The 23,891-nt window shown below is 41.7% G+C and overlaps 1 protein-coding gene across 3 annotated transcripts in view; it reads left to right on the top strand.

Moving 5' to 3' along the window:
- Positions 1 to 2,911: 2,911 nt before the first annotated feature.
- Positions 2,912 to 23,891, top strand: part of LOC132882991 (N-alpha-acetyltransferase 30-like) — a 34,990-nt gene continuing 14,010 nt past the window's right edge. For all 3 annotated transcript variants that reach the window (XM_060916110.1, XM_060916109.1, XM_060916108.1), the window contains exons 1-4: positions 2,912 to 2,997; positions 3,099 to 3,864; positions 21,873 to 21,996; positions 22,589 to 22,644. In XM_060916110.1, the coding sequence (XP_060772093.1) occupies positions 2,942 to 2,997; positions 3,099 to 3,864; positions 21,873 to 21,996; positions 22,589 to 22,644 (1,002 nt within the window). In that variant the 5' untranslated portion in view covers positions 2,912 to 2,941. The remainder of the gene's footprint in view (positions 2,998 to 3,098; positions 3,865 to 21,872; positions 21,997 to 22,588; positions 22,645 to 23,891) is intronic.

Below are 23,891 nucleotides of genomic sequence, written 5' to 3'. Positions count from 1 at the left end.
CGGCTGATGGGGGCCTTTCTGTCTGGAGTTTGCATGTTCTCCCTGCATCTGTGTGGGTTTTCTCCGGGTGCTCTGGTTTCCTCCCGCAGTCCAAAGACATGCGATTAGGTTAACATGGGGCAGCCATGGCCTGAGGTTGGGCTGAAGTGCCCTTGAGCAAGGCACTTCAGCTTGCCTGCAACCCTGTAGGACAGGATAAGCAGCGACAGATAATGGATGGATGGAAGGAAAATCCTTATTCTCAATAGAAGTCATAACATTATACATATACAGTAAGACTTAACACCCATCCATCCATTATCTGTAGCTGCTTATCCTGTCCTACAGGGTCGCAGGCAAGCTGGAGCCTATCCCAGCTGACTACGGGCAAGAGGTGGGGTACACCCTAGACAAGTCGCCAGGTTATCACAGGGCTGACACATACACAAACAACCATTTGTTAAATTTTAAGAAAAATGTTAAGTCTTATGGGGGCGGCACGGTGGTGTAGTAGTTAGCACTGTCGCCTCACAGCAAGAAGGTCCTGGGTTCAAGGCCGGCAAGGGCCTTTCTATGTGGAGTTTGCATGTTCTCCATGTGTCGGTGTGGGTTTCCTCCGGGTGCTCCGGTTTCCCCCATAGTCCAAAGACATGCAGGTTAGGTTAACTGGTGACTCTAAATTGACCGTAGGTGTGAATGTGAGTGTGAATGGTTGTTTGTCTCTATGTGTCAGCCCTGCAATAACCTGGCGACTTGTCCAGGGTGTACTCCGCCTCTCGCCCATAGTCAGCTGGGATAGGCTCCAGCTTGCCTGCGACCCTGTAGAACAGGATAAGCGGCTACAGATGATGGATGGATAGGTGGATGGACGGATAGATTTTATTTTTTTAATTAATTTTCGTATATTTTTATTAGTATTAGGTTTATATCTCTCTTTCATGCCACATCTTGTATTATGGGGACCACAATGGAAATAAGTTTTGTGTTATCCCTGGCAATATCTACAGTATTTTATGTATTTGTTTTTCTACTCATTTTTTTTGGATTATTTTGTTACGTTTATCATTTTTATGTACTGTACTATTGCCAAATAAATCACATCAAATCAAAAACTATCCCAGTACATCAGGATTTACCCTACTTTCTTTTGTTGTTTGATTGATTGATTGCTTTATTCCGAACAGTAAAAAAGAAAGATAGAAAAAAAAATTAAAAATTAAAAATGCAATGATCAAAACATCATCATAAACAAACAGAATAGCGTAGCCACAAGGCAGTAAAATAATAATGTTCGGAAAGGATTAGGAAGAAGTAAATAACTTATCAAATCCTATACCACTGCTAATCAAACGTCACTTTCCGCCATAATAAACTATATATATAAAAGAAAACAAAAGCAACAAAAACATACCAACATGGTATAATATTGACCAAATCAAATATACAGATACTTATGTTATGCATACACACATCTCATCTCATTATCTCTAGCCGTTTTATCCTGTTCTACAGGGTCGCAGGCAAGCTGGAGCCTATCCCAGCTGACTACGGGCGAAAGGTGGGGTACACCCTGGACAAGTCGCCAGGTCATCGCATGGCTGACACAGACAACCATTCACACTCACACCTACGGTCAATTTAGAATCACCAGTTAACCTAACCTGCATGTCTTTGGACTGTGGGGGAAACCGGAGCACCCGGAGGAAACCCACGCGGACACGGGGAGAACATGCAAACTCCGCACAGAAAGGCCCTTGCCAGCCACGGGGCTCGAACCCGGACCTTCTTGCTGTGAGGCGACAGCACTAACCACTACACCACCGTGCCACCCACACATCTCATCTCATTATCTCGAGCCGCTTTATCCTGTTCTACAGGGTCGCAGGCAAGCTGGAGCCTATCCCAGCTGACTACGGGCGAAAGGCGGGGTACACCCTGGACAGGGCTGACACATAGACACAGACAACCATTCACACTCACATTCACACCTACAGTTAATTTAGAGTCACCAGTTAACCTAACCTGCATGTCTTTGGACTGTGGGGGAAACCGGAGAACATGCAAACTCCGCACAGAAAGGCCCTCGCTGGGCACGGGGCTCGAACCCAGACCTTCTTGCTGTGAGGCGACAGCGCTAACCACTACACCACCGTGCCACCCCCCATACGTACCCATACCCACATATCTCATCTCATCTCATTATCTCTAGCCGCTTTATCCTGTTCTGCAGGGTCGCAGGCAAGCTGGAGCCTATCCCAGCTGACTACGGGCGAAAGGCGGGGTACACCCTGGACAAGTCGCCAGGTCATCACAGGGCTGACACATAGACACAGACAACCATTCACACTCACATTCACACCTACGGTCAATTTAGAGTCACCAGTTAACCTAACCTGCATATCTTTGGACTGTGGGGGAAACCGGAGCACCCGGAGGAAACCCACGCGGACACGGGGAGAACATGCAAACTCCGCACAGAAAGGCCCTCGCCGGCCACGGGGCTTGAACCCGGACCTTCTTGCTGTGAGGTGACAGCGCTAACCACTACACCACCGTGCCACCCCCCATACCCACATATATACACTTATATTATCAATAGAATGTTATTGTAACTCCTCCTCCCTATACCTCATAAAGATCTGTTCCTTATACCTTTTTTAAACTGGTTTATAGTTGTACATTTCATGAGCTCCACATTCAAACTGTTCCCTAGTTTTACTCCACAAATAGAAATACTGAACATTTTTAATTTCCCCCTAAAATTATAGCCCCCCTCCCCCATCCGAGAACATTGTTTGGTACTTTATAATTCCTTACTTTGTACATTATTAAGGCAGTTTTATATTCTATAATATCCCTGAATTTTAAACATTTTGAATGTAAGAATAGTGTATTACGTAATTATGAACAGTTTGTCATGTCTGTGTGCGGCAGTGTGTCGTAAAACTGCTTTGCAGCAATAATGGCGGTCATTCCGACACACCGCTTTCCGGCAGTGAGGAGAGCGGCGCTGTGGAGGTAGTGAGAGAGATGGAGCTTATCTGAGGCTGGAAATGAACTGTTGTTTTTATGGACCCGTTTTGTTTATGAGACTTGGTGAATCCTGCTTCCTTTCTTAGGTTTATTAGGATGGCCGCGGTTCCGACTGGGCCTGGCAGCGGATCGCGGGAAGAGATGATTTCCTTCCCCGGGAATGGGTGCCCTGTCCTGGGGGAACTGGAGAACCTCGGGCGGAAGCTGCAGGACTTGGTTGTGGCACCTACTGGCCAGAAACCACATGTGTGCGGATGTAAAGTGGGGCGAGGTAACACCCGGGATTACCCGTTCTTGGAGCTGAACCATCAGTGTGAAACGTTTGAGCGACGAATAAATGGCTTAAATTGTGTCGGAGTGTCTGGTTTTATCCATAAACATAAAGAGGATGAGAGCTTGAATGGACTTAAAGTGGCTGTAGAGCACTGGGACAGATCCAGCTGCGTCCAGAACACCAGCAACCCAGAGCACAAACTAGGCTTACCTTACCAAGGCATGAACAAGAGTATAGTTACATTATCTCGAACTGAAGCCAGTCAAAGTCATGCAAATACTGGATATGATCTTGGTACTAAAGTCACAAAATGTTACCTAAGGACTGATCAGGGACCTGAGGTAACATCTCAGACTGTATCTGCTGCTGATGGACCAGTACTGGAGATGTGCAGGTTAGACCTGAACCGTTCGCCTGCTACAGAACCGAACCAAAGTCAGGATGTTGTATATGTGCACTATGAGTCTGAGCTTCAGATGCCAGGCATAATGAGACTGATAACCAAGGATCTGTCCGAGCCTTATTCCATATATACGTACCGGTACTTTATCCACAACTGGCCACAGCTTTGCTTTCTGGTACGTAAAAAGCTGCATATGATCTGGTTCATGCTGACTAGACCTCAGGATGAAATGTCGATGAGCAAAGTGAAAATTAATATAATAATAATAATGGGTCATTCTACGTCAATTCAACCGGGGCCCGCGCACTTGGGTCTCAAAAACTTCTGAAAAAATCACCAGATGTACCCGTGTTACCTAGGAGAAACACTGTGCATTTATTTGAATGTAAGATGTATACTTTCCATGTTACAGCCAGTTTTACTGGGCGAGGGGGGGGGGGTCAATTTTGTTCAGACTTTTTTTTTTGTCAAAGTTCACAAGCCCATAGCTCAAGAACTAAACCATGTAGGAGGCTCAAATTTTGCATGCTGGTACATAAATAGGAATAGTATGTAGCAAAACGGCGGCACGGTGGTGTAGTGGTTAGCGCTGTCGCCTCACAGCGAGAAGGTCCGGGTTCGAGCCCCGTGGCCGGCGAGGGCCTTTCTATGCGGAGTTTGCATGTTCTCCGTGTGGGTTTCCTCCGGGTGCTCCGGTTTCCCCCACAGTCCAAAGACATGCAGGTTAGGTTAACTGGTGACTCTAAATTGACCGTAGGTGTGAATGTGAGTGTGAATGGTTGTCTGTGTCTATGTGTCAGCCCTGTGATGACCTGGTGACTTGTCCAGGGTGTACCCCGCCTTTCGCCCGTAGTCAGCTGGGATAGGCTCCAGCTTGCCTACGACCCTGCAGAACAGGATAAAGCGGCTAGAGATAATGAATGAATGAATGATCCTGCATGGTCATAGCACTCCCTCAAAGATGATCAAAATTTTATTGGAGTGTGCTCTGGTTAGGCCTTCAGATGACATATTTTTACCCAACATAGGCTCTTGATTTTTTTTCCCTTATTGAGATAAGTAGAAACACTCTCAAAAAAAGCAATAAACGGAAAGGAAACTCTATCAGCGTTTGAACAGAAGACCTCACAAGTCTGACAAATCATTTTGGATGTCATTTTCAGAGCACCGTAACACCTTGTGGGAATGTGCGCAAGTTTTTTAAATATTTTTTTCTTTATTCTCTATGATCCCTTCTTTTTAGAAACACCAATTTGGCTTGTCTTACTTGAATCTTTCTTTTTTATTTTCCACCCTGAACCGGGGAAACAATGGTGCAAAATGCACCATTGAGAGCAATATCACTACGTTCAGACTGCAACCTGAAACGACCCATATCCGATTTGTTGTGAAATCCGATTTTTTTGTTAGGCCGTTCACATTACCAATTATATGAGACTTGTATGCGATCTCCAATATGAACGGAAAACGACCCAAAAGTGTCCCGCATGCGCAAATTGACACGTAATAAGCACATCTACGTAATACGTAAACAAAAAAAAAGCGCACTCTTCAAGTTTAATGATTTCTTTTTTTTGTTTGTTTGTTTAATTATCTGGTTAGTGTTAAAGTGTGAGGTCTCGTGTGCGTTTTTGTTTCTGAACTGAAATGAAAACGTGTAGCCTGGTAACGAGGGTTGACTCCTAAATGTCTCTCTAATTTCTATATAAGTGCACTACATGTTACTAGGAAGTAATGGATTTTTAAACTCTATATAGTGCACTCGAGCTTCAGTAGGCAGTCATTTGGGATACGGCCGCTGTATTACCAAACTCTTAATTCAGGCTTAATAATTTGCACATATTTATTTCATCATATTAATAAACTTTTTCTACATTTTTATAAATATTTATTTAGATTGTTTATAGCCAGCTGAATTCTGCAACTTCTCTCAGCGCTGGCTCAAGGTGCATAAACACCAGTGCAGTTTGCGATGGAGATGAGGCGAGACCTGGCGATGTGGTTTTTGTGGCGGCGGCGGAACTCACACAATAATCTGATTAATGTGGGCAGCAGAGTAATGAGACCGAAGGTGTCAAATTACTGGAAATTTCCAGAACAATCTTATAATCTTGTAACACAGGATGGTTTAAGTTATAAATCAGTTATAGAAACTGTTTTATTTAATCAGGCTAACAGATCAACATCCAGGTCCCTACCAAATCCACCATTAGCTTGATCAATTCTATAAAAGTCTATTTAAATTCTGAAAACTGTACAGATGTTGTTGTTTTCCACCAAAGAGGCGGGATTAGCCAATGCAGAATAGTGATGTTTGTCTCTTGTTGATGACGTGTAGGTCGCATGAATGCTACCTGTCCGGTCAGACTGCAGTCGCATGTGAAAATAACGGATATGCATCGGAATTAGGACCACATATCCAAGCGGCCTGGGTCGCATGTGAAAAAATTGGATCTGTGTCGTTCAGATTGTCAATAACAAATCGGATACAGGTCGCATATGGGCAAAAAAATCAGATATGGGTCGTTTCAGGGTGCAGTCTGAACGTAGTCCATGTTTTCTATAACATTAATGTAAAAAGAGTAAATAACCAAAGGCCAATTGTGCCCTGACATGATCACCTGAGAGTGCCTGTGCAGGGGTGGAGGGATCCTTTTCAATTTCAGGTTCAATTTCATTGTCCACCAGGTTAATCTTTTCAATATTGAGAGTAACCACAGGTGCCCCTAAAATCACTGAATCATTGAAATTGAAAAGGATCCCTCCACCCCTGCACAGGCACTCTCAGGTGATCATGTCAGGGCAAAATTGGCCTTTGGTTATTTACTCTTTACATTAATGTTATAGAAAACATATTGCTCTCAATGGTGCATTTTGCACCATTGTTTCCCCGGTTCAGGGTGGAAAATAAAAAAGAAAGATTCGAGTAAGACAAGCCAAATTCAGCGGTCTCAAAAGTAGCCGGTCACCGGCGGCAAATCGCCGCCTATGGCTTGTTATGCCGCCGGCTATTGTCAGTCGAGTCACAAAATTTAATATTAAATATTTCTGACAGCAAAAAAAGTTGTGAACGTAAATTACATCCACTATGTCATGTATGTCCGTTGCCGCGTCAACTGTGTTTACATCCTCGACACGAGTGCAGCCATTACTGCCGCCTGTGTTGCCAGATTGCGCGTTTTTCCGCCCAATTTGGGCGGTTTTAAGTGCATTTTGGCAGGTTTTGAACATATTTTGGGCTGTAAAATGTCAGCAGTATCTGGCAACATATTTTTTTACTTAATACAAGAAATTAATGGATGCCAACGTTTTTGCCAAAATGGTATTTTATTTTCCATTGTTTAGGCAGCTTCAGCATCATACTGTGAGATTCTGTTCAAATTGTTTTTTTCTTCTATGAAGCCTGAGCCATTTATTTTATTAGTTTATAATTATTGTTTAATTTAGTCTTCAGGAGAGACTGCCTGCACACAGTACTAGTATTAATAGTTTTTTTTCTTACATTAAAGCTGAGGCATTTATATTATATTTGAAGGTAACTTCATGTTGTGCTGTGAGGTTCTGTGCACTTTAACTTTTGAACCAACAGGAGCATTTGGATAAGTAAAGCCTATTTTTCTGCATTTTTGTAGTCCTGGTAATCTTTTATATTGGTAAAGTTGTTTATAGGACTGTAGCGTGTATCGAGTGTGGGTGGAGCACAGAGGACGGCAGGACAGCGTTTGGAGGCAGACAGGCGATTTATTTTTACAACTTTTCAGTATAATCGCATTCATTCATTCACACGCACACACTTGTCTGGTCCCGGGTTGCGCTCCCTCTCCTCTCTCTCTGCCTCCTTAAATAGGGAGCGGTTACTGGGAAAACACACACACAAACACAGGTTAATTATCCTCAGGTGTCGCGATTCTGCCACTCACCTTCCCCGGCTCCACCCTCCTGTCACAGACCGGCGCTTGACCACGCCCCCGCTGCCACAAGGACCATTTCTCAGTGTCTGTTTTTTTTAATCAATAGTTTTTCAGTAATAACTTAATATTTAACATATCACTCAATTTTAAACAACCCCCACGCCTCCCGCATAGTCTCCAAAATTTCTGTGGGAAACACTGGCGTGCGTAACAACGCTAATCAAGCTTAAGCTAGACGACCCGCCTCAAATACCCGTCCCGGGTAAATGTTATCCCAATTTTAGATGACCTGTTCCAAACCATCCCGCCCCATGAAAAATTCGTACTTGCATCTCTCTCTCTCTCTCTCTCTCTCTCTATATATATATATATATATATATATATATATATCCCTGCACGCTTTGCGTGCATTATGTCTGCCGCTGGCAGACATTTTACCATTTTGCACCCTGCTATTCTCCCAAACTTTGAAGCCCCTGCAAATTGGTGTTTTTAAAAAGAAGGGATCATGGAGAATAAAGAAAAATTTTTTTAAAAAATCTGCGCACTTTCCCACAAGGTGTTACGGTGCTCTGAAAACGACATCCAAAATTATTTGTCAGACTTGTGAGGTCTTCTGTTCAAACACTGATAGAGTTTCCTTTCTGTTTATTGCTTTTTTTGAGAGTGTTTCTACTTATCTCAATAAGGGAAAAAAATCAAGAGCCTATGTTGGGTAAAAATATGTCTTCTGAAGGCCTAAACAGAGCACACTCCAATAAAATTTTGATCATTTTTGAGGGAGTGCTATGACCATGCAGGATCATCCAGACCAAAAATGACAGTTTTGCTACATACTATTCCTATTTATGTACCAGCATGCAAAATTTGAGCCTCCTACATGGTTTAGTTCTTGAGCTATGGGCTTGTGAACTTTGACAAAAAAAAAAGAGTCTGAACAAAATTGACCCCCCCCTCGCCCAGTAAAACTGGCTGTAACATGGAAAGTATACATCTTACATTTAAATAAATGTACAGTGTTTCTCCTCGGTAACATGGGTACATCTGGTGATTTTTCAGAAGTTTTTGAGACCCAAGTGCGCGGGCCCCGGTTGAATTGACGTGGAATGACCCTAATGGCAGCACAGTGGTGTAGTGGTTAGCGCTGTCGCCTCACAGCAAGAAGGTCCGGGTTCGAGCCCCGTGGCCGGCGAGGGCCTTTCTGTGTGGAGTTTGCATGTTCTCCCCGTGTCCTTGTGGGTTTCCTCCGGGTGCTCCGGTTTCCCCCACAGTCCAAAGACATGCAGGTTAGGTTAACTGGTGACTCTAAATTGAGCGTAGGTGTGAATGTGAGTGTGAGTGGTTGTCTGTGTCTATGTGTCAGCCCTGTGATGACCTGGCGACTTGTCCAGGGTGTACCCCGCCTTTCGCCCGTAGTCAGCTGGGATAGGCTCCAGCTTGCCTGCGACCCTGTAGAACAGGATAAAGTGGCTAGAGATAATGAGATGAATAATAATAATAAACTTTATTTGCCAGGTATGTGAACACACACAAGGAATTTGACTCCGGTTTCACTTAGCTCTCTTAGTACAAACAGATAAAAAGCGTAGACAAAAACAAAAAGCTATGTACATGTAGAAGGGTAAATATACTGTATGTATAGACAGCATAGTGCAGGGATGAATTAGTAAATATAAATATACAGTGTGCACAGAATGACGGTATGAGTGTGCAGATATTTCACAGTTGATGTTACTGATGTTTGAGTCCGGTTTTAGCTGTTCGTCACAGAGACAGCCTGAGGGAAAAAACTGTTCTTGTGTCTGGTTGTTTTTGCGTACAGTGTTCTGTCGCGTCTCCCAGAGGGGATTAGTTTAAACAGTTTGTGACCAGGGTGTGATGGGTCTGCAGAGATGTTACCTGCCCGTTTCCTGACTCTGGACAGGTACAGGTCTTGGATGGAGACCAATAATTTTCTCCGCAGACCTTATTGTCCGTTTCAGTCTGTTCTTGTCTTGTTTGGTGACCGATCCAAACCAAACAGTGATGGAAGAGCAGAGAACAGACTGAATGATGGCAGAGTAGAATTGTGTCAGCAGCTCCTTAAACAGGTTGAGCTTCCTGAGCTGGCGCAGAAAGTACAACCTCTGCTGGGCCTTTTTGATGATGGTGACTGTGTTGGTCTCCCACTTCAGGTCCCGGGAGATTGTGGAACCCAGAAACCTGAAGGTTTCAACAGCAGTCACAATGTTGTTGGTGATGGTGATGGGCGGGGGGGGCTCCTCCTAAAGTCCACTGTCATCACAGTTTTGAGCGTGTTCAGCTCAAGGGCATATCACAGGTAAATTCAGGAAGGATAATCAGCTAGCATGTCATCGTTTGGTCAACAGTTACTGTTGTTCCTAATTCCATTAGTAATCTCATTCTCATCTCATTATCTCTAGCCGCTTTATCCTTCTACAGGGTCGCAGGCAAGCTGGAGCCTATCCCAGCTGACTACGGGCGAAAGGCGGGGTACACCCTGGACAAGTCGCCAGGTCATCACAGGGCTGACACATAGACACAGACAACCATTCACATTCACACCTACGGTCAATTTAGAGTCACCAGTTAACCTAACCTGCATGTCTTTGGACTGTGGGGGAAACCGGAGCACCCGGAGGAAACCCACGCGGACACGGGGAGAACATGCAAACTCCACACAGAAAGGCCCTCGCCGGCCACGGGGCTCGAACCCAGGACCTTCTTGCTGTGAGGCGACAGCGCTAACCACTACACCACCGTGCTGCCCCCATTAGTAATCTGTTTATGGCTAAAAAGAAGACAAGACCGTCAGTGACAACGTAGCTCGCTCTGGCCCCGTCTAGTCCAGAAGAAATGATCTAAAGTGGGCCACCTTGCACAATAAAATATTGCTTCTATATAGTGTATATAGCTTGCTATATCCACCCTAGGAATACCAACCTATTTGCCAGAAAGAATCCAAAATGGTGAAGAATTGACTGAGAAGAAGCGATTTTTGTTGAACTGCTCATTAAAGTGCATATCACGGGTAAATTCAGGAGCAAGATCAATGTAATTCTCCTATTTTATATTAAACTTTAGTCAAATATCTGTCACATTCTGCATTCTCTGCAATTTTTTTACCTTGCGCAATACCAGAAAAATTCAGTTGAAATCAAGCCATTTGAGGCGAATTGGTCCGCCTCTGAAAAAACTTTACATTTGGATTTCCCGACAAATATTGATTTTCGTGACGTCGCGTGCGGGACGCGTCCCTCTGAATCCTACGTCAGCGCTGGTTTGTTTATGGCAGATTCTACCATAACAGAGGCCAGTTAAGTCCCATCTCCTTAAATTGCTGAATTGATTATTTTGATCATTCTATTAAGTTTTTCTAGTAGCATTTGGGGTCTTGGACATTCACAGTAAATTTTAGGACAGTAGTCCTGGTAACTAACTAATAAAAGCCTGACATGACAGACATGCTAAATGACAATAGAAACACATCGGTTTCTATCATCAAAATCTGACAGACAAACTAACGTCTGCCATCGTATTCTGACAGACACTCTAGATGACAATAGCAACAAAACGGTTTCTTACATTATTAATCTGACAAATTTAGTAATAATATTAAATACCTCATCACTAGAACCAAATAATAAAATAAAATATTGAAATAAAAAAGATAAAATTTATTTTCAAAATTGAAATATCAACAATAATTGTCAGAACAGTGACGATAGACACGACTGTGTCACTTTCGCGGGGAAATAACACATTGAAATGGCCTGTCGGCTGAAAGGGTCGCAAGCGGCTCTGATTTATCTCAACTTACGATAGTTTTCCTCCAGAAAATTTTAAATATGAATGCACAAATATATTCTCAATGTTTCTATCGTCAAAAATTTCTATCGTCAGGATAGCTGACTGAAAATCTTACCTTGATTTATTTGATGAAATCTAGCTGTCAGAACTCCAGGTCTTGCCCGGAAGTAAATGTCTGCTGTCGCAAAAATGATGCGCAGTAGAATTTCCTCTTTGCGTCAGTCAACATGTGCGTGGTGAGGGCTTGAATTTTGCTATCGTCAGGTGCATTAGACTGACAGACTGACGATAGCATTTTTTAAAAATAACTGTGGGCTTCTCTCGTGAACGAAATAGTTTTTTCGCTGTTAATCTATTTCAACTCTATCTGTTGACACCCCAAAATGATAAAGCCTGCTTCCACACGATAACTACCAAAGATCCATAATGGCCGAGTCTATCGTCAGGTCATCTGACAGAAATTCACTGACGATAGCAACAGGGATAATGAAAGTGATTTTTAAAATGGGAGTTATGTCTGTCAGATATGTCAAAGAAATAGAACTTTATTCTTTAAAAATCTTTTATTGATATACTCAGTGTATTTTTAAATGACGTGCTGTTTTAGAAGACCAAATACCATATTTTCAATCTTGAAAATATTACCTCACTGAAAAAAGGACAAGAAAAATTTCTTATTTTGTGGGCAAGTGGTTAATGGATCCAGTTACGGTAGAATCTGCCTTATGAGAAAACGACCTGGTGGTTTTCTGCAAATTTCTTCAACGTTATCGCGTAATTATTAAAATGGTTAACAGATGTATCGTAGGAGGGTGTAGCAACACCAATCTTGATGGGATTAATACTCATTGTTTTCCAAAAGACCGGACAATGAGAGAGAAATGGGAGCGCTTGGTCTACACAGGCTGTGCACTGAAACCGTGCAAAGCTCGCGCAGCCTGCTGGCGCTTCCGCAGGTGACGTCACGACTCTGGCTCCAGACTCCCTTGGGATTTTTCCGGACGCGTTTTATTTTTTTCTGCTGTAGACAGATGGCCTTGTGCAAAATTACCCTTCTGAATGAGTGTGTAAAGGGACATGCTTTCATATAAAAAAAATGAAATTGGTCCAGAATATGCACTTTAATCTCCTATTTTGGACCAGTGGTGAAACTTCGTGAATACTTGCACTCTGGAGAAAGGGTTTCATTCGGCAATCACTGTGCATTATTGAAGCACAAGCTGTACAAAAAGGCCTCTGTAAAATTAATAGCATTTCGATCTAAAGCATGCCTGTTTCACTCCCACTGCAAAGCCCCAAGGACAGCAAGTGAAACCTGAGTTGGATCATTGGGTGTCGAGAAGCTCTGGTTCTGCCTGAGTAGAGGTTATATAATATATAATAAGCATGCATATGTCCAGTTACTGCTTGGCCACAGAGTTAGACATGAGCCCATCATTTGTGTGCACAACACCAGAGAAATTGTTTAAAAAATGTAACAAAATACAATCTGCAATTTTATCTTTTTTTTTATCACATTATTCCATAGGGGCGGCACGGTGGTGTAGTGGTTAGCGCTGTCGCCTCACAGCAAGAAGGTCCGGGTTCGAGCCCTGTGGCTGCTGAGGGCCTTTCCGTGTGGAGTTTGCATGTTCTCCCCGTGTCCGCGTGGGTTTCCTCCGGGTGCTCCGGTTTCCCCCACAGTCCAAAGACATGCAGGTTAGGTTAACTGGTGACTCTAAATTGACCGTAGGTGTGAATGTGAGTGTGAATGGTTGTCTGTGTCTATGTGTCAGCCCTGTGATGACCTGGCGACTTGTCCAGGGTGTACCCCGCCTTTCGCCCGTAGTCAGCTGGGATAGGCTCCAGCTTGCCTGCGACCCTGTAGAACAGGATAAAGCGGCTAGAGATAATGAGATGAGATGAGAAGAATATGCACATCAGGCCATCCTTAAAAAAAAATCCGTTTCCTGTCCACCGGGTGAGCAAAAAAATTTTCAGTCGGGAGGGATTTAAAAAAAAAAAAAAAAAAAAATATATATATATATATATATATATATATATGGATGGATAAGAAATCGCAATGCTGTGTTTGCTTTTTCTTTCAGTACTTTTTTATTACAAAAGCAGACACATTTAATAAAATATGACGGTTTAATCAACTGAAACTTGTACAAAAACTTTAAGTTAGCATTTTAAATCCTGACTGCAACATTTGCAAAACTTTTACAAAGGTACTTAAAATGTACCTTTGTACACACGGACTTTTTGTAGTTCTAAATCGAGCGTTAGGCCTAGTTCGGATGAAATTACCCTATTAAAATGATCACTGAATGATTTGTTTTTCTGAATCTTTACTATTTTGTTGTTCGCTAGAATACCATTTTGCGATTTCACACTTAAGCAAATGTTTGAAAACTCCGGATCTCCTTCCTTCATGGTGGCTGCCATTTTTTTGTGCCGCACGGCGCATGCGCAGAGCTGATTCAATTCTATGTTCTGCGCGGAATGCAGGGCTTTCCACAAGCGCCGGCTGCTGGCCATACAGCTGACTACACAATTAAGTCCAGCCGGCTACTTTAATGACTATTATTTTTGTAGCCCACAGGCTCTAAATATTAATTTTCGATTTTCATCTCATCTCTATCCGCTTTATCCTGTTCTACAGGGTCGCAGGCAATGCTGGAGCCTATCCCAGCTGACTACGGGCGAAAGGTGGGGTACACCCTGGACAAGTCGCCAGGTCATCACAGGGCTGACACATAGACATAGACAACCATTCACACTCACATTCACACCTACGGTCAATTTAGAGTCACCAGTTAACCTAACCTGCATGTCTTTGGACTGTGGGGGAAACCGGAGCACCCGGAGGAAACCCACGCAGACACGGGGAGAACATGCAAACTCCGCACAGAAAGGCCCTCGCCGGCCCCGGGGCTCGAACCCGGACCTTCTTGCTGTGAGGCGACAGCCCTAACCACTACACCACCGTGCCGCCAATTTTCGATTTTAATAAAATTAAATGTTTATCTAACGGACTGACAATAATGTCAAACTGAACCGCACTCATTTAAGTTGTGATTCGCGCTGTTTGTACCGATAATAACCACAAATTCCCCGCCAACTTCGTTGATCAAGGGAGAGTAACTCATCCGCGGCCCTGACATGCAGTGTGTGTGCGCGCGCACTCGGTGGAGGCAGTAGTGTGTCGGGGCCGTCAGAGGCGACATCGGAGGGAACAGAAGCAGAGATAATGCTTAAATAAATGGTCTGTGGAAAATGCATTTAATTCTGGGAACTGCATGCACAGGAGTTTATTTTGTGTTTACTCCCTGGCTGGCTACTTATTTGTCATGGCTGGCTAGTATGAGCCTTAGTGGAAAGCCCTGGGAATGCGTAAATGTCAAGTTCGATTTTAGATTTACGAACCTGAAAAAAATGTCGAAAAACCGGCGTTAAAAAAAAAATTTCAACCGCACAAACGGCGGACCAGAAACAGAACATTTTTTAATAATGGCCTCAGGCCAGCTTTTTCAATTAGCACTGCAAAATTCACAGGACAGGGCGGCACGGTGGTGTAGTGGTTAGCACTGTCGCTTCACAGCAAGAAGGTCCGGGTTCGAGCCCCGTGGCCGGCGAGGGCCTTTCTGTGTGGAGTTTGCATGTTCTCCCTGTGTCCGCGTGGGTTTCCTCCGGGTGCTCCGGTTTCCCCCACAGTCCAAAGACATGCAGGTTAGGTTAACTGGTGACTCTAAATTGACCGTAGGTGTGAATGTGAGTGTGAATGGTTGTCTGTGTCTATGTGTCAGCCCTGTGATGACCTGGCGACTTGTCCAGGGTGTACCCCGCCTTTCGCCCGTAGTCAGCTGGGATAGGCTCCAGCTTGCCTGCGACCCTGTAGAACAGGATAAAGCGGCTAGAGATAATGAGATGAGAATTCACAGGACATTCTGACATTTAAGCAGCTTTGGGAAAGGTGGACCATGGGAGCAGCAGTGTAATACTCTCTCATGCAGTGCGCAAATGCATTACAGATGGTTTAAATTTATTTTAGTTCTAAAGTTCCTTCAAACTAATGGTCATGGCCTGCAGACAAGAATAAACACGTTGCAGAATAAGAATATGTTACTATAAAATGCTAATAAATATATATATATATATATATATATATATATATATATATATATATATATATATACAGTCAAGCCCGGAATTATTCATACCCCTGGCAAATTTTGACTTAAAGTTACTTTTATTCAACCAGCAAGTTTTTTTTTTGACCGGAAATGACATAGGCTTCTCCCAAAAGATAATAAGATGATGTACAAGAGGCATCATTGTGGAAAAAATGATTTCTTAGCTTATATTTACATTTGAACAAAAAGTGGCTTGTCCAAAATTATTCATACCCTTTGCAAACTGTCACAGTCTATGGGGAAAACCCAAAGTTCTATACCATTCCAAATAGTCCAAGCTGTTCTAAAGCATCCTAATTACCCTGATTAATTGGGAACAGCTGTTTTAATCAACTCAACAGGTGAAAAACAGCAGCTCTCTGCAGTTGGTTTATGGACAGTCATGGCTAAGACAAAGGAGCTCACTGAGGACGTGCGGCTGCGCATTGTGGCTGCTCACAAGTCAGGAAAGGGCTATAAGGCCATATCTAAATGTTTTCAAGTTCCAGTGGCTACAGTGCAAAGTATTATTAAAAAATACAAGACGTTCCGCACTATGGAAAATCTCAGAGGATGTGGTCGGAAGCCAAAGTGACACTTGTGCTGGCCAGGAGGATAGTGAGAGAGGTGAAAAAGAATCCAAGGATCACCACCAAGGCCATCCTGGTGAATCTGGGCTCTGCTGGTGGCAAGATCTCAAGGCAGACAGTCCAACGGACACTGCACACTGCTGGGTTCCACGGATGCAGACCAAGGAGGATGCCACTTCTCCAGATAAGGCACACAAAAGCCCGCTTGGCCTTTGCAAATGCTCATCTGGACAAAGAAGACGACTTCTGGTCTTCTGTTTTATGGTCAGATGAAACAAAAATTGAATTGTTTGGCCACAATGATGTGTCCTTCATTTGGTGTAAAAAAGAAGAAGCTTTCAACCCTAAGAACACCATCCCCACTGTCAAACATAGTGGTGGGAACCTAATGCTTTGGGGGTTTTTTTCAGCCAATGGACCAGGGAACCTAATCACAGTCAACGGCCCCATGAAAAAAGACCAGCACATCAGGATTCTCAACAACAACATCAGGCGGTCTGCAGAGAAACTTGGCCTTGGGCACCAGTGGACATTTCAGCATGACGACGACCCAAAACACACAGCAAAGGTGGTGAAGAAATGGTTAGCGGACAAAAACATTAACGTTTTGCAGTGGCCCAGCCAGAGTCCTGACTTCTGTGGAGGGAGCTAAAGATCAGGGTGATGGCAAGAAGACCCTCCAACCTGAAAGAGTTGGAGCTCATCACTAAAGATGAATGGGCAAAAATACCAGTGGAGACATGCAGAAAGCTGGTCAGCAATTATAGGAAGTGTTTGATTGCTTTAATAGCCAATAAAGGTTTTTCTATTGATTATTGAAAAGGGTATGAATAATTTTGGACATGCCACTTTTTGGTCAAATGCAAATAAAAGCTGAGAAATATTTTTTTCCACAATGATGCCTCTTGTACATCGTCTTATCTTCTGGGAGAAGACTGTGTCATTTCCAATCAAGAAAAAAATTGCTGGTTGAATAAAGGTAACTTTAAGTCAAAATTTGCCAGAGGTATGAATAATTTCGGGCATGACTGTATGTGTGTGTGTGTGTGTGTATATATATATATATATATATATATATACTAGTGCATCTCAGAAAATTAGAATATTGTGAAAAAGTTCAATATTTTCCATTAGTTATTTAAGAAAGTGAAAATGTTATATATGATAGACTCATTACACATAAACTAAAATGTTTCAAGCATTTTTCTATTTTAATTTTAATCAGTATGGCATACAGTACAAAAACATAAAAAACCCATCTCAAAATATTAGAATATTTCATTTCGAGTTTGAGTAAAACAGTATGAACACAGTGCATCTCTCGGTCTAGTTCAGTACACACAACCATAATCATGGGGAAGACTGCTGACTTGACTGTTGTCCAGAAGATGATCACTGATGCCCTCCACAAGGAGGGTAAGCCACAAAAGGTCATTGCTGAAAAGGGTGGCTGGAAAAGGTGCGCAAGCAACAGGGATGGCCGCTGTCTTGAGAGGATTGTCAAGAAAAGTTGATTCAAGAACTTGGGAGAGCTTCACAAGGAGTGGACTGAGGCTGGTGTCAGTGTATCAAGACCCATCACGAACAGACATCTTCAAGAAAGGGGATACAACTTTCGCATTCCTAATATCAAGCTACTCCTGAGCCAGAGACAATGTCAGAAGTGTCTTATCTGGGCTAAGGAGAGAAAGAAATGGACTGTTGCTCAGTGGTCCAAAGTCCTCTTTTCAGATGAAAGTACATTTTGCATTTCATTTGGAAATCACGGTTCTAGAGTCTGGAGGAAGAGTGGAGAGGCACAGAATCCAAGGTGTTTGAAGCCCAGTGTGAAGTTTCCACAGTCTGTGATGATTTGGGGTGCCATGTCATCTGCTGGTGTTGGTCCACTGTATTTTATCAAGTCCAAAGTCAACACAGCCATCTACCAGGAGATTTTAGAGCTCTTTATGTTTCCATCTGCTGACGAGCTTTTTGGAGATGCTGATTTCCTTTTCCAGCAGGACTTGGCACCTACCCACAGTGCCAAAACTACTACCAAATGGTTTGCTGACCATGATATTACTGTGTTTGACTGGCCAGCCAACTTGCCTGACCTGAACCCCATAGAGAATCTATGGGGTATTGTCAAGAGGAAGATGAGAAACACCCGACCCAAAAATACAGATATGCTGAAGGCCACTATCAAAGCAACCTGGGCTTCAGTAACACCTCAGCAGTGCCACAGACTGATCACCTCCATGCCACACCGCATTGATACAGTAACTCATGGTAAAGGAGCCCCAACCAAGTATTAAGTGTATAAATGAATATACTTTTCAGAAGTTGGACATTTCTGTATTGTAAATCCTTTTTTTGATTGATCTTAGGGAATATTCTAATAATTTGAGATACTGGATTTCTGATTTTCATGAGCTATAAGCCATAATCATCAAAATTAAAACAAAAAAGGCTTTAAATATTTCACTTTACATGTAATGAATATAGAATATATTAAAGTTTACCTTTTTGAATTAAATTATGAAAAAAGGAACTTTTTCATGGTATTCTAATTTTTTGAGATGCACTATACACACACACACACACACACGTGCGTGTGAGCGTATGTGTGTGTGTGTGTGTGTATATATTAGGGTACATCAGTTGCCCCCTAAAAATGAAAAGTTCCTCCGATCATGATGCATTTTTGTTTTTCTGTTCCTTTTGGTAAGAAAACACACTGGGTGAAATATTTTGACAAAATTCAAAAGTTTAATGGTGGCACCAGGAGCTCAAAGTTATGGAAAAAGCTGCTATTTTATGACAAAATTTCGATCACTTTTCATGAAACATTATGGCACCTTATAGAGTATACCAAATATCTTAGATACACATTTTAGTCCATATTCTAAATATATTATCAAGCACAGTTTGAGTTTTAGCTGTTCATTGAATCATTGTTCAACTACTTTTAAACAATACAAATGTATTATGAATCACATTAATGCTTCTCAATCCCTTGCAAAGGTTCTTAACATGATCTCTGGGTCACAAGGAATCAATAAATGGAGTCCAACATTGTGATTCAAACCTTATGCGAAAACATAAAATAAGCGTTTTTTGGCAAAAAATGAACCTCATGGTGCCACCATTAGACTTTTGAATGCATCAGATTTTATGAAAGTGAGGGCAACTGATGCACCCTAATATATATATATATATATATATATATATATATATATATATATATATATATATATGAGTGATTCCACGCTTATGGGTACTGAAATGGAGACATGAACTTATTTTTAAAAATTCACCTAAAACCATTTCTTTTTTTACCATCAGGTCACAAAACATGTAATCTTTAATGAATGATATGTTAAAAGATAACTTTAATTTTCTGAGATGTAATAAAAACATATTTATATGCCAAAGTCAGAACGTAACAGAAGTGTTGTGGACATATACATTCTCAATTTTAACAATGTAGAATTTACTTTTTGAAACATAGGAAGGTGATGTTTTAGCAAATATAATTAATAAACATGTGTAGTAGAATAAACATACACATTCTTTCAATAAGATTAACATGGTATATAGCTAGATTGTAATTAATTTGTAACAGACGCGAGATGGACAATCGTAACAGAAGTAATGTAACAGACATCATTTTGGAACTCATAGGCTTGACTTTGGCATATAAATATGTTTTTATTACATCTCAGAAAATTAAAGTTCTCTTTTAACATATCATTCATTAAAGATTACATGTTTTGTGACCTGATGGTAAAAAAAGAAATGGTTTTAGGTGAATTTTTAAAAATAAGTTCATGTCCCCATTTCAGTACCCATAAGCGTGGAATCACTCATATATATATATACGTGCGTATGAGTGTGTGTGTGTGTGTATAGCTACACACACGTGTGTATGTATAAAACACTTTTTCAGTAACTAAATAATTGTTTTAGTATAAATACACAGGTGATTATTTTAAAAAAATTATTTAAAAATTATGTATTTCAAACTTCAAAAATGGCATGCAAATGTAATAAAGACACAGCGCAGACTTGTGTCACTTATGTATGCCGAATCACATGAAATGCTTTGTTTTGATATCTCATCTCATTATCTGTAGCCGCTTTATCCTGTTCTACAGGGTCGCAGGCAAGCTGGAGCCTATCCCAGCTGACTACGGGCGAAAGGCGGGGACAAGTCGCCAGGTCATCACAGGGCTGACACATAGACACAGACAACCATTCACACTCACATTCACACCTACGGTCAATTTAGAGTCACCAGTTAACCTAACCTGCATGTCTTTGGACTGTGGGGGAAACCGGAGCACCCTGAGGAAACCCATGCAGACACGGGGAGAACATGCAAACTCCACACAGAAAGCCCCTCGCCGACCACGGGGCTCGAACCCAGACCTTCTTGCTATGAGGCGACAGCGCTAACCACTACACCACCGTGCCACCCCACTTTGTTTTGATATAGATAAAATAAATCACAGTTCCACCTTACCTTTGAATAGTTTTAGACCAAATTTCGTAGCATCTTTAGTGCTTTTAGGAACAGCATTTTCTTTCATAATTTGTAATTCTTCCTCACTTAAGGTGACAAAACGTTTGGCTGCCATTTTGCTGAGTCACTCGAGGTGATTATTGAGAAATAGTCCGAATTTCTCAACCAATCAGCATGCGTGATTTTCTGTAGTCACCTTTGTATTTATACTTATATATTTCTATCCACATTCACTGGATATGAGCAGTTGCATACTCTGATTGGCTACTCTACTACTAGGATATCAGCTCATACCATGAGTAGAGAAAAACCAGAATGGTGGAGCGTGTTGCTGAACCAACTGAGGACGAAATAAAAACTCTACTCGAGACCAAAACCCCAAAAAAATACAAAATATGGAATAAAAGTACATGATGCTAAGAATATATCTTTACTTTATTTTTCAAGAATTATTATCGCATTTTTCACACATTGCTACTGTCATTTCGTCAGTTTGTTTACATTCTAAGAGGAAATTATTTTGTCAGACATTTTGTATCAAGTGTTTATTTATTGAATTTGTAAAAAAAAAAAAAAAATGCTCTGTTTCCCAAAATCCAGTGAATGTAGATAGAATAAAACAGTTATTCCACTCAATCTTGTCGTACATGGCTTATAGCTGACTCGGTGCTCCGCGCCTCGTCAGCTATCAGCTCATGTACAACTCGATTTCGTAGAATAACTGTTTATATAATGTGTGTGTGTACAGTGGTGCTTGAAAGTTTGTGAACCCTTTAGAATTTTCTATATTTCTGTATAAATATGACCTAAAACATCATCAGATTTTCACACAAGTCCTAAAAGTAGATAAAGAGAACCCAGTTAAACAAATGAGACAAAAATATTATACTTGGTCATTTATTTACTGAGGAAAATGATCCAATATTACATGTCTGTGAGTGGCAAAAGTATGTGAACACTGTATAAACAGTGTATAGTCCGTGTTCCCTGTAATAACTAATAATTTCACCTCTGACTGCAGTGTGTCTGAAAGGAACCTTTGAAAAGTTTAAGGCAAAAAATGAAAAAAAAAATCTATCTTGGTGTTATCGTCTTTTGAAAATCTTGCATAGAAAAAAAATCCAGATAAAGTTAGAGCTTCTATCACTATACGTAAGTATATTAATGATTACGAGTGTTTGATTTTTAAGCAATGCTTTTTTTTATTTCAGGCAATGGTACAGGAGGTCTGTGTGGGAGCAATTGTGTGTAAACTGGACATGCACAAGAAGCTATTTCGCCGTGGATACATTGCCATGCTTGCTGTGGACTCCAAACATCGTCGAAAAAACATTGGTGAGGTTTCCTGTCTTTAAAGCTGGGCATACACTGTGCGATTTTTGGCCCGATTTTGACACGATTTTCACTCGTGCGACTATTTTGGAGATCGGGCCGAGTTTTGGCTCAATCGTGCGTCTCGGATCGTGTAGTATACATGGGGTAACGACAAGCGATTAACACCTCATGACCTCCTCCCGATCGATCGGATGAAAATCAAACCTGTTTGAAATCCTGAGCATCGCATCCGAGCATCGGATCGTATAGTGTGAGAACAGGAATCGTAAGCTGCGTGCTGTTTACCCCTGCGATTCACTCGTACAGTGTGAGCAGCAGCTAAATACCGCGATTGAAAAAATCGCACAGTGTCTGCCCAGCTTAAGTTAAAGAACAGATCATTTTGTCAGTCAAATACGACCAGCGTTTATTGTCCGTTTGGTCCAGGATTTATATTGTTTAAATAAGTTTGAAGAGCAAAACATATCCAGACACACCGTAAAATTCCGAATTCACTGTATTTGATGAGGACAGGAAAAGCATGTCATGTGACCTTATACATGAATGTCCTTGGAAAACCTTGCACAGAACTGTTTTTTATCCTTTATTTCAGGCACTAACCTTGTGAAGAAGGCCATCTATGCGATGGTGGAGGGAGACTGTGATGAAGCAAGTTTACACATACTCTTTTACAGATTTGCTCAAATACAGTGGTGCTTGAAAGTTTGTGAACCCTTTAGAATTTTCTATATTTCTGCATAAATATGACCTAAAACATTATCAGATTTGCACACAAGTCCTAAAAGTAGATAAAGAGAACCCAGTTAAACAAATGAGACAAAAATATTATACTTAATCATTTATTTATTGAGAAAAATGATCCAATATTACATATCTGTGAGTGGCAAAAGTATGTGAACCTTTGCTTTCAGTATCTGGTGTGACCCCCTTGTGCAGCAATAACTGCAACTAAACATTTCTGGTAACTGTTGCTCAGTCCTGCACACCGGCTTGGAAGAATTTTAGCCCGTTCCTCCGTACAGAACAGCTTCAACTCTGGGATGTTGGTGGGTTTCCTCACATGAACTGCTCGCTTCAGGTCCTTCCACAACATTTCGTCAGGACTTTGACTTGGCCATTCCAAAACATTAACTTTATTCTTCTTTAATCATTCTTTGGTAGAGCAACTTGTGTGCTTTAGGGTCGTTGTCTTGCTGCATGACTCACCTTCTCTTGAGATTCAGTTCATGGACAGATCTCCTGACATTTTCCTTTAGAATTCGCTGGTATAATTCAGAATTCATTGTTCCATCAATGACGGCAAGCCGTCCTGGCCCAGACGCAGCAAAACAGGCCCAAACCATGATACTACCACCACCATGTTTCACAGATGGGATAAGGCCACACCAATTCGATTAGCTGGTTCACGGAATCGCCGCTTGAAGAAAATGCAAAATGAAAAAAAAATCTAAATCGACTGCAGGTTGAGGTCACGTGACATCGAAAACCAATCAAATCGCCCCTTTCACTTTAGATAAAGACTTGTGGAAGAAACATGCCTGTGGAGGGGAATCCTGCAAAGCCTGTGTTTGTGATTGTTAGGATATTCAGCGAACAGAAGCGTAAAATCTTTGACAGATGTGTCGAAATTCAAGAGGGGGAAAACTTTGCACAGTTGTACTCAAGATGCCGTGAGCTTGTTACCCTGCGATGTGCCAACTTGGACAACGACTCTGTGGAGGTGGGTTTGATTTATATATTTCATTGATTGATGTGAGGGGCAAACAAAAAATCATTCAAAGTATTTAGCCATCAGAAGTAGCCTACTCCTGGTCAAATCTTTTTTTCTGTGCATTGTAGATGTTCAATTGACTGTAATTCAGTCGTTTATTTAGCCTATCTGTTTACTGGTTTGC

The sequence above is a fragment of the Neoarius graeffei genome, chromosome 3 (genome assembly GCF_027579695.1).
Source record: "Neoarius graeffei isolate fNeoGra1 chromosome 3, fNeoGra1.pri, whole genome shotgun sequence".
Lineage (NCBI taxonomy): Eukaryota > Metazoa > Chordata > Actinopteri > Siluriformes > Ariidae > Neoarius > Neoarius graeffei.
This window is presented reverse-complemented; position numbering and strand designations above follow the sequence as displayed.